We start from the raw sequence: 12576 nt of genomic DNA on the forward strand, positions 1-12576 counted from the left end.
TAAAATAAAAGTAGATTCTAGGGTCACACAGCTTTAATTTATACAACACTGACCTACAATAGGTCACTTGGAGAGTCAAATTCTAATCTCAGATCATAGTTACAATGGTTCTTTCATAGCTTATGTTTCCCCAAACATAGATTTAAAGGAATAACCAACTACCAGAAAAGAAATTTAGAAGTGAAAAAGAGTTATTGCAAAAAAATAAAATTAAATAACTAGTAAGTAAAACATTGACATTATTCATCTTAAATCCAAGACAGGATTTTTATCTTTGCTACTAATAAGATTTCAAACAAATACAGAGATTTTATAGTAGAGTCTATCTAAATCAAAAGAAAAAGAGAAGTGAAATAATCTGTTCTTTTAAACTTAGCTTGGTTAGCTTCTATCAATATGCCAACAGGAAGTAACCAACTCCCACCTACCTCAAATGTTTTGTGGCACAAGATGGGACAAAAATATAAAAATAAATTGCACATAATTTGCAAGACTACCGCATCACTATATTTTGACTGCTCTTAATTTTATGTGCAGATCATGGTATTCAATCACTTAACCAAATGCCTTTTCAGTTCCAGCACAAGATTTGTGAGGCAATGCAAAAGCTGAAAACTAACCAGGAAGTTTTTTTAAGATAGGGAACTAATTGGATCTTCATATTTTAAAAAAGTAAACACAAAAACTCCACAAACCTTTAAGTGTATATCATTTGTAGAAATTTTCAGACTAATTATAAAACTATACTATATAAACATAATGATACTATTAAAACTAGAATATGTTATATGTTCGGATAAAAGCTTTTTGTAGCAATATAGCAAGTTTTTTAATCCCCAAAAGGTTCATGCGTACTGCTCTGGCTCAAGTCCATGTCACTACAGTTGGCTCTTCATACCAACCTGCTTTCAAGGGTGGATATGTTAGAAGAGTTTCAATATCTGGATTTCCAGCAGTTACCTTAAGTTTCCATGTCTTAGCAAAATGGCACATTCACTCACTGACCAGCAACAATAAATTTACTGTGCTAGAACTCTAACATGACACTAAATCTTCATTCTCAAAATTCACTCCCAGCATTAACAAATGATATGAATAACCAACCCTTTTCATGTACCTGTAATCATATCAGGCTTCTGATTTTACAATCCTGGTTTAAGCTGTTTACATTTCCAAAGTAATCAACTTTTGTTCTCCTAAATCCTTCATAATATTCAAAGTAAAACTGATGGAATTTTCTGATAAGCCACTACAAGTTTAGCATCACTGATTACCTTCAATGCACTTGCAAGCTAACCACAGCTAATCTGTAAGTTTAAGAATTCATTTACAAATGGGAGCAAGGGAAAAATAAATTTTTTTCAAATCAAACTTGGAAATAAACTAAAAATATTTATTTCTTTTAAGGAAGGATGGTAGTTTTAAAATAGGAAGTTGTCTAAGTACTTTTCTAAAGTAGGAATTACCTAAATTAGTAACACCAAACTCCTCCTCTACCCCAAAAAAGGAAAATTTAATTTCCTAGAAAACAACTAAAGAAAGCAGCCACTAGTCTTTTCTTCGTGGCATGCGGGGCTAAAAGAAAAAAGGCACCAGAAAACAGAGACAGAAGAAATGGACTCTTCAAAGGTTGAAGGACAAAAAGTCCCTGTCTCAAGAGGTTATTTTCCAACTTCTAGGATTAATTAGAGAAATCAGAGACTTAGGTAACTAGCTTACCAACCCAAAGTGAGTAACAAATAATTTCTCAAATGAGAGGCTAGTAAAACAAGGGCATTTTGATAATTCTAGAAGGCATTTATTAATACAATTAACTAAACAGAAGGCAGAGTGAGAAAGAAATCTGTCAATTTGAAGCCCTAATTTTTCCTTTGGCTTCACACAACTCTTTCTTCCCTAACAAAAGCACTGAAATCTAGGATCTTGTCAGACAAATGAAAATAACAAAGGGGATACTTTGTAATTAGCAATTTCCTCTAATAGCACCATTTAAACTTATCTACCCTCTACATAAAGAAAAAAACCTGAGCTTTGTATTCTAATAACTAAGGGCAGAAATAAATGGAAAAAGCTACTATTAAGGCATAGAATCTTTTCAAATATCATTGGAATTCCACAGTTGTTTAGAACAAGTTCAAAGAATATATATACAGCACAAAATACTGAATTAAAATTAGGAATAATGGATTTATTCAATAAATACTTATTATTAAGTACCCACAATATGCCACTCACTGTGCTGTACAGAAATATTATAACAAATTCATTACATAACAGCAGTGTAGTAATGCTGAAATCACACAATTATACATAAAACAACAAATTAGTGGTTCCTACTTTTGGATTTCAAGGACAAGTTAAATCTCCCTCCAAATTTTGATGCCGTGATACAAGGTTTCCTGTTTCTATTTCTTTTTTTGGGGGGAAAGTTGCTTTATTTTTTTCTCCTTTTGCCAACAAATGCTGAAAACTCAACGGAAAGATCCAAATCTAAACATACGTTATAAGGAACCAAGGGAATCCCACAAGAGAAAAACTTTACTTACCAACACTCTAAAGAAGTAAAGATATTCTGCTGCTCCAGAGTAATTCCCACATTCATACTGGAATTTTGCATACCTGTAGAGTGTATCTAAATATTCCTGCCGAAACTAAAAACAAGTGAACAAAAGTTTAAGTTCTATTTTTAAATTTAGACTTTTAAAACTCAAACCATTTACTCCTTTAAATGTCCCCAGAAGTCAATTCTTTCAAAGTCTCCCAAAAGTTGCCACCAAAAAAAATACCATGATCAGAAAACCATGACCCTTAAAATATACATTAGGAATTACTGGATTTAACATTCAGTCCTGGCCTCAAAGGGTTATGCATTCTAATGAAACCGACTTTGCTGCAATACAAGCTGGAATTGCAGCTGAAGGACTGATGAGTGAGTCCCTCAGCTGGCGACTGAGCTTAGACAACTATAAAGCATATGCATCCAGTAAGGTTGTGTGATTCTGTACAAATAATGCATAGGATAAACTTGAGTTCTCCGTGAAAACTGGCCCCCAAATTACATTAACTTTTAGAATTAATGAAGCAAGCAATGAAGAGACACAGTGGTCAGCATGTCCCTTGTTACAGTAATTGTCAAATGAGGATAAAACTCAAATGCAAGTTACAGAATTCATTATATACAATGCCTCAGACTTTGAGTTAACACAAGGAAAGAGAGGTTGGGAGATGACAAGCAAAGCCTATAATAACATTTCTTTATTTGGGGATTTATGAAGCCCTTAATAGTATCAAGGGCTACTGTATTCCACAAGGCAGCCAAAGTATTACTTAGTTCTATTGCTGAAGGCTTTTCTAATTCAAATTTAGTTCCGTCTTTACTTACTTGTTAATCCATCAAAAATATAAAATGTTAACTATTATATGATTATTCTGGGGAAAAAAAACAAAACTTTTGAGAATTTCTGTTATCTAAAGGTAAACTTAAGCATATTACTTCCCTATTAGCACCAATTTTTAAAAACTAAAGTTTCAAAAACATGCTAGGTATTATATTTAAGAAGTTAATCTGGAAATTATATCCTTGTCAAGCCACGAACCTATGTAAACAGCATTAATCTTTATTTAGCCTTATTACAACATGACAATTAAAACACTTTTTAAAATATCACTTACACCATGCTTGTCTGCCAGGTAGTCAAATAGCATCCGACCATCCCTTATAATAAAAAACAAAAATTACTTTATTTTTACAATACAATTGTATTATTATTGTATAGTATTATTGCATATTATTGTATTCTATAGTATCATTATACTATCTTATTACCCACACAAAGCTATTTCAATATCTTAATACTTAAACACTAGAAATAAAATAAGACTTCCAGAATAAAATAAATAGAACATTACATGTTTTGAACATAAGGAACAGGAACTCAAGGAGAATTGCAAACTTTACAATTTCACTTTCAGATTTCTTTAGCCCTGACTGAAAATCATGTGTTCTGTTTCACCATATCATCTATGGCAAGGTCCTTAGAAGTTTTTTAGGTAATAAGACCAGAACATTCTGACTATTTTTATAGTGAGGTCAGTAGTCTACTTAGGTGGTAACCTACTGAGAATGGTGTTTGCAGACTTGAGGTAACATTTTTAATAGAGATTGAAACAAATGTACTATACAAATAAGCAGGAATAAATCCTATATATAAATTTTGTCCCCCTCTACAATATTAATATATTTCACAAGGACAGTGATTTGACAAATTTACAAGATTAATAAACCATGCCAACATAAGATATCTAGCTACACACACTATATAATTACTATCCATACCAGTGTCAAATAACCCAATTTAACTTATCTTAAATTAACTTTGCATAAGTTGAGAAGTTGCCAGGCTGGTAAAAGACAAACTGATGACAAAGACAAGGAACAAGTGATAGATGGGCAGAGCTGCCCATCTTTTGGGCATTTTGAAAAATGAATACATTTTCTTATGCTTATTGCAAGAAGCAATGCAGTGGCATATCTTTCGAGAGCATAATTTTACTTGAAGATTTAATGGGGAGGGGATAATTTTATCACTAAAATTAACATGGGGATAATACTGAATATGAAACATGCATGAAATCTTAACATCAAGAGACTTCAAAACAAAACTTAATGCTTGCTGTGGATCACAGTGAATAACTTTGTGTTACACTCCTTACACCGTCCTCTGGCTCTCTGGATATTTCTGGGAAAGTATGAGAAGTACAATACTATATGCTCAATGAAATTTTAAAATGGAAATTGGTGGGGAGAGGTTACTACTTTGAAAATAAGTAGTTTAATTGATTACAAGTTTTTAACACACAATTCCATCCTTTATCTCCAATTTAGGCCTATTAAGCCACAAGGAGTCCTCTCTTTCTAATATCTGGTGAACAAATCTACATACATCTTATTCATACCCTAATCTCATTATCCCTAGTGTTTAAGAGACTAGACTAAATTTAGAATTTAAATCCTAAATTTTCTGTTGTACCCTAACACCTGGATTATTTCAGCTGTCCCTTTGTGTGCATGTAACTTGAAAGTCTGTAATTACTCATTATATTCTAAGTGTATACAAATTAGTTTAGTAAAATATACATATATATATATACACACACAGACAGCTATATATAAGATATATATACACACCATAACTTTGAAAGATATAGGTATCTCAGCGTATGTGTGTCTATATACATCCATGTATACATATGCAGTATAGTATGATACATTATAGTATGGTATAATAATAATGTAGTATATGCTGCTTTTCTAAAAAATATCTAGTAACACTTCCCTAAATCACAAATGAAAACTTACAGCTAATTTCTTAAAAATTTGGTTTAATCACATACATAAAAACTAAAGGTACAACATGGCAAAATCTTCAGGAATTCCTCTAGTAAATATATTCGTAGCTAAGATTTACCAAAATGACAATATTCAATTTTAGAGGAAGACTCTAATTTTAAACATTTCTAATAACCCAAAGGGCTTCAATTAGTGATATATATTAAGTCAGAGTGAGGCAACATGCTTTCTTTGGAAACCAAACAATATGTCTATTTCTAGCTAAGGGGAAGTTAGTAATAAAATAACCTTATCGGCTCTACACCACCCTCCTTGGGCTGGGCACTGAGTTTGGAAGGATATAAGAGAATGTAGCAAAGGGATAAAGTGAGCTCAAGTTTCCCTTACAGCAAGGAACCCACGTGATCCAGGTATTGCCCAGGTAAGGTACAGGGTTTCTCAACCTCAGTACTTCTGACATTTTGGGTTAGATAATTCTTTGTTGGGGGTAGGGTCCTGTCTGATGCATTGTAGGATGTTTAGCAGCATTCCTGGCCTCTCCTCTCGAGATACCAGTAGCACCTCTCCAGCTGTGACAACCAAAAATGTCTCCAGACATGGCCAAATGTCCCCTGGGAAGGGGAAAAGGATGAAGTGCTGCTTCATAATTACATTTGGGTAACTGGTAAAGAAGTTGGAAAAAAAATTTAGTATTCACTTTGATCATTAAGGAATTCCTGGTTCCCACACAATAAGGATAAGTGAAAATAAACACAGAAATTCATCATTTAAACCACAAACTTCTATAATGGGATACTAGATAAACTTTGAATTAACATTTGTACTAATCCAGAAAAGAGAATTTTTAGAATTCAAATTAAAGAGAAGTTACCTGGTTGACTGCATTTGCCTTGTAGTTTCTGGATCTTCAAACATCTTCACAATTGGTTCCGTTTCTGCCTGAAGTTGTTTCAGTTGTGCGACAACTGTAGTTCTTTTTTCTCTCAAAGCTAATTAAAAATGCAAAGGAGTATTATAATAATAAACCATACTGCTCACTGTGAAGATATGTCCAGAAAATTTTCAATTTATTTAAACTGTGCAAATATTTATTTACCCCCAATTTCTCACATGCCAGAAACCACCAATTTGGTAACTCCCCCAGATCCAATTTTTTCTTCCTAGCACTGCAAAGGCACGGAAAGGAAGAGGGAATCCACTTCTTGCTCTTACAGGAAACGGAAATATATGGTGGCAGGGGGGGACCTGCAGGCTGTCGAGGAAACAATTATCTAACTCTACATTTCAGAGACTTCATTCCCAGTGTTTTCACTTTGTTCTCATTGAATTTTCTCAGGTGAATATTATCCCAGAGTTTCTGAACAGAGGCTCAGAGGGGTTTACATATTATTATTAGAAATTTTCAATGAGGTTCAACAGAATTTAAATCCAGTCAATAATCTTTTTCACTATAAATCTAGTTTTCTAATTTCTCAAACCCAATTCTATAGAGAAAACTTGCATGTAACATACCCTGCTAGCATGCTTTAAAGTTTCACTAAGAAATAGTTTACTTTTTCATCACAAACTAAAATTTAAAGAGCTACTGTTATTACAGGGAACTGTAATATAAATAAAAAAGGTGATTATGTTTAATGTAATAAATTCTGCATTATACATTAGGTATATACTAGAACAGTGTTTCTCAAACATAAAAGGTGATCTGTGATTAAATTCTGAAAAATGTCAATTTAAACAAAGTAAATTGTATTTCTCTACTCAACGAGTTCTTAGAATCTTTAGAAACACTGTGCATAGAAGAAATGATATACCAGAATTTTCCAAACTTATGGAACCACTTTTTTTTTTTTTTAAGGAACATATATGATCATAGACAACAAGGATTTGGAAAACACTATACCACAGCAGCTCTCCAATTTGAGTGGTGGGCCTCAGCCAAGTCTCTGATTAAGCAGATCTGTGGTATGGTTCAAGAATTTGCAGTTCTAGCAAGCTCTCCCAGGTGAACTGATGACGTCAATCTTGGTTTCCATAATTTTGAGAACCATGGCTATACCCAGATGATTCAAGATCAAAAAGAAATCTCTACGGCACACAAGATGCTAACCAGAAAAGCAAGCAAACCAAACACTGCAACATTCTCAGATAATTCTAAAGAAACAATCTGATTCATAGGCACAACTTTGATTATACATACTATGAATTGAAGGTACTTGATGACCAAGTTTTAAAGTAGTTGCACACCTTTTGCAGAGAGACTTTAGAAAACCTGTAACTTTCATATTACCTTTCATCCAAAGAACTTTTTACAGTCAAGTGTCACTTAACGACCAGGATATGCTCTGAGAAATGCGTCGCTGGGCAATTTCGTCATTGTGTGAACATCAGAGAGTGCACTTACACAAACCTAGATGGTATAGCCTTCTACCTAGGCTATATAGTACTAATCTTAAAAGACCACACTCATATACTCAGTCTGTCATTGACCGATATGTTGTTATGTGGTGCATGACTGTAATCATTCAAATAATTATTAAAACTTTTGACTAAAGCTCTTTTATAAATGACAAAATTTTAATACACAGAAACTCAGTTCACAAGACAAGCTTTACTTCTAAGGACAAAACTTACCATGAGGAATATCATCAGAATAAAGGTTTTTGTATACATCCATAGCAAAGTCTACCATGTTGGTATCACTAAGAAGATCCAATTTCCCTTGTAATAATTCTTTTTCATTATATATCTGCAAGAGAAAATTACTTTCTAATAAATATATTGAAGCGCTCCCAAATAAACTGATTAACACTAAGATTAGTTTACCTGGAAATATACTTTCTGAAATATTTTTTAGTATAATATTATATGCTATTAATTCACTCTCTTCTAAGAAGGCAAGCAATCAACATACAGAGACATAAGAATATTTTGTTTACCTAATAATTTAAAAATGAAAGCAATTACACACTGCAAAGCCATTCTTATCTACTTCTGATTTACATCATCTTATTTTTCATGTGTCCCTACAAGCCATCTTTTATCCTTTGTAGAACAAGGTTGTGCATAAACAACCAACCACACCAACTCCATTGGTAAGCACCTACAGCTGTCTCCTCTCCAGATCCAGGCAATCAGGAATCAACTCTTAATTTTTTTTACCTTCTTAGTATCTCTTACATCCACATGATACCTACTCATCTCTCCTTTACCCCCACATGGCCCAGCCACACCCCTGAAACAAAATTAGCACCTATTCTGTAAGTTAACTATATCATATCAGGTTTTTGTTTTGCAAGGAATTCAAGAAATCTAACAACCCATAGTACAGAGGCCAAATAGATACACAAGCAAACTCTCATAAACATGAAGTTAAGTGTATTGAGCCATATGTAAGGATTCTACATAATAATATTCAGGGAAAGACAGTAATCAAAATTTTAAAAATTTCATCAGTCATCAAGATAAAACTTCAGCAAAAGAAAGATTTTTGTGCTTAATTTTGTCAAGGAAAGAAAAATGCAGCAGATTCCACATTTCACTTCCCATGAACAGAAAAGATGAAGGTGTAGTCAAATGGTATATCCATGAGATCAAAACTGAACCTTCCACACTACATAAAGACCTCCTACAAAATAGTAAGAAAAGAGAGACAACTCAATTGAAAGTGGCCAAATGATTTTAACAGGCACTTCACAAGAGCAGTATAACCAAACGGCCAATAAACACACAGAGTGGTTCTTAACTTCATTAATCACAAGAAAATGCAAATTAAAACCACACTAAAAACTAAAAAAATTGACAATACCAGTGTTGGTGTAAATGTAGAGTAACTGAACATTTACTCTGCTGGCAGAAGTACAACCACTTTGGGAAACTATTTTTATTCCTAAAGCTAAAGATACTTTTTGACCCAGCAATTCTGTTCCTAGGTACCCAAGAGAAATGGGTACATATATTCAAAGGACATTTCCAAGAATGTTCACAGCAGCACTATCTGTAATAGCCAAGTCTATCAATATTAGAATGGATAAATAAACTGTAGGACACTTATATAATGGATTAACATTCAGCATTGAAAATCAATGAACTACTGCTATCCTAACAGGATATCCTAACAGTATGGATGACTCTCACAACATTGAATGTAAGAAGTCATACAAAGCAGTACATGATGGCGAATGCTTAATTTCATTTATATAAAGCCAAAAACTAACCTATCACCTAGCACTTACCTTTTAGAAGGAGTGAATGACTAAGAGGGCTTTGAAGTACGGTTTTTTAGGATGTTTGTAATGTTTTATTTATTGATCTTGATGGTGGTCACACAGTGTATTCACTTTGAAAAAAATATTTATATTTATGCACTTTTCTGCATGAATGTTATACTTGATAAAAAGTTTACTTAAATTAAATTAAAAAATTAAAGTTTCCTTTCACTTTCCCTACAGAAACCCTAATCCTAGCATGCCACTTCTCCTCAACAACCTATTAATAGCTTTTAATTTGTAATGTGTCTCCCAAGTGTAGATACCAAGCACTGCTCCTCTCCCATCAGATCTTACTGGTCTCTTCTTTGATCTACATCTGCTTATTATCACCCTCTCAAAATTATGCCTCATAGGCACACATTCTACAAAGGGCGGATAGTAACTACTTTAGGCTTTGTGAGCCAAAGCCCAAAAATCAAGGATGCTATATATAAGTACTATAAAAAAGAAACAAATTTTCCCAATTTATTTTCTTTTCAAAATAAAAAAGAGAAAGACTACAATGGAGTAAAATTTTTTGTAATATAGATCAACTAATGAAAAGAATGGAATTATTTTGGGGCAGGAAATATTTCACTTAATTGAGGTACAAAATTAGTGTTCTACAAGTTAAAACGTTTGCAAATGTTCATCTATTAAAAATTATTTTTAGCATTCAAACCATACAAAACAGGCAGAGAGGGCTTATTTGGTTCACAGGCTATATCGTTTGCCAACCGCTGGTCTATCAACCTCTTGCAAACAGCTCCTACTTTTTAACAGATTAAAAATCTTTTGACATCTCTTCCTGCTATCATCTTCACAAATCCAACATCTATACTGATGATTCTTTAAAAACTCAAGCCTTAACATTCCTTTACCAGGCAAATTATAACAACTTTCATTCAGTACTTCTCTAAGACTTCCTACTTAAATTCATCACCTCTTCCACCATTACCATTAAAGTACTTCCTCATCCTCATCATATCCTCTGCTCTAATTTTTCTATCATCCTTTTTGGTTGTCATTTTTCTATATTAGTTTGGATATCCTTTTTAGCTATTTCAAAGAATTTCTCTTTAGCAGTTTCATTGACTCCACCCATTTTCTTCAACCAAATACAATTCAATATCACTCTCTAGCCCTGGAAAAAAGTCATCTGTTTTCTATGTTCTGATTTAGGACCACTATAAAATGTCTCAAAACTAGGGATGGTTATTCAATCACATATGTGCTTTTCTCTGCTGATCAGCAATCCTTCTTATTAATCTCTAAATGACATTTATCTACAAGCCTACCTCCAAACATTTCTACACTACTCCAACAACCTTCCACTGCTCTTCTCACCCTGAGAATGAACATCATTCTCTGAGAACACAGCAGAGAACAGTTTTTGCTCTTATAGAGCTTATATTCTCCAACATACTACAAATGTAACAAATTGTTACTCATGTATGATCATCACTGACTACCCTAACCATCCAGCCTTCAAAACTCAAAGTCTCTCCTCCTCAAAATTCTTTTTGCCCACTGAATAGTCTCTCTTAAATTCTGATAGCTCTCTGCCAGTACTTCTCTGACATTTACTACTTGCCTTATAATAATAAACTTTTATCTCCTGTAAAGAATAGGTAAATTTTTTACGGGTGAGATGTCTGGGTTTTATCTTGGATTTCTCACAATTCCATAGTAGCCCTACACTTACTATACTTACTAACTGCCAATACTCTAGTATCTGTCTTCCTCTTGGTGAATTACAGCCATCTTACCACTTTCTCTCCAGGGAGGAAGGTACTGGGCAAAGTTATTTTCCACTGATTCTCAGCTGCCATTCATAGTTTTAGTCCTGCCCTATGAAAAACTAATTTACACTTACATATTCCTCCCTTTCATCTGCCTGCCTTGAAAAATGAAAGTGTAAATAACAAAATACAAAAATAAGAAGTCTGGCCACTTTAGAAGCATTTCTACAAGTAGCTGGTAAAGAATTTCTAGATATGATCTTTTTCTATTCCTTGATCTTTAGTGAATAATCCTCACTTATCCAGAAAAAGAGAAGGCAGACTGGACTGTTTTATTCAAGCTCTAAAATATAGGTGTAAGTACATCCTATGTAAACAAAAATCGAGGCAAAAACATATCCTTTCAAGATAAAGCTTTATATGGCAAGACATTCTCGAACATTTATTGAAAATGAACTTTGCTGTTTCCTAACAACTTTAGAGCTATGTTTCGAAAAGTTTCATATGAATTTGAGGATTATACCTGTCTAATGAACCATAACTACTAGGAAGACGTAAAAAGTTATCAGAACAATTTAATGTTTGTTTACAGAGCATTTTTTTTTTATTGCTGTTGGGGAACACAAAATCTATTCCTCCAATCTAGAGCTCTCTAAGTAGACTTATGCTGTAATCTGCTTCCAGAAATAGAATTCATTCATTTTCCTGGCCAATTTTTAATCCCTTTATCATAGTAATATTACTTTATTATAATTATTTAAATGCATTAATTTCCCAATAAACTCAAGGTACAACTAAGCCCAATATTTCAAGAATTTTAGAACTGAGACATTTTAAAACGAGGTACCAGAACCACATACTTAGTCAAGATACTTGAGTAGCTAAACGAACGTTAATGACCAATTCAAATCACTCGAAGTCTGTATGTTTATACACTGGAAAACTTTTAGGTTAAAAACTGTCGAGTTGTTCTTTTGGAGGTCCCTGTCCCCATCCGACAAAATATGCTACGCTTCTACGAAGTGGCTACTATTCGAAAGACCAGGAAAACCCAACGGAAAGAACTCACAACTTTATGGAAATCAAGTGTTAGATATTTCATTTAAGTGAAAGAAAATTATCCAAACGACCAGGCAAGCAAAAACACAAAGCCAAGGACACGCTTCGCACAGTTCCCGAAAGAAAACCCAAAATTTCTAACACTTGAATTTGCTTTTGAAAGCCAGCCTAAAGTAAA

At 33.4% G+C, this 12576-nt stretch overlaps 1 protein-coding gene across 1 annotated transcript in view; it reads right to left on the bottom strand.

Annotated features, from left to right (window-relative positions):
* Positions 1–12576, bottom strand: part of EIF3E (eukaryotic translation initiation factor 3 subunit E) — a 49082-nt gene that overhangs the window by 36053 nt on the left and 453 nt on the right. The window contains exons 2-5 of the mRNA NM_001301291.1: positions 7982–8096; positions 6222–6339; positions 3673–3715; positions 2547–2651 (exon numbers count right to left, since the gene is read on the bottom strand). Of these exons, the coding sequence (NP_001288220.1) occupies positions 2547–2651; positions 3673–3715; positions 6222–6339; positions 7982–8096 (381 nt within the window). The remainder of the gene's footprint in view (positions 1–2546; positions 2652–3672; positions 3716–6221; positions 6340–7981; positions 8097–12576) is intronic.

This window comes from Equus caballus, chromosome 9 (genome assembly GCF_041296265.1).
Source record: "Equus caballus isolate H_3958 breed thoroughbred chromosome 9, TB-T2T, whole genome shotgun sequence".
NCBI classification, from domain to species: domain Eukaryota; kingdom Metazoa; phylum Chordata; class Mammalia; order Perissodactyla; family Equidae; genus Equus; species Equus caballus.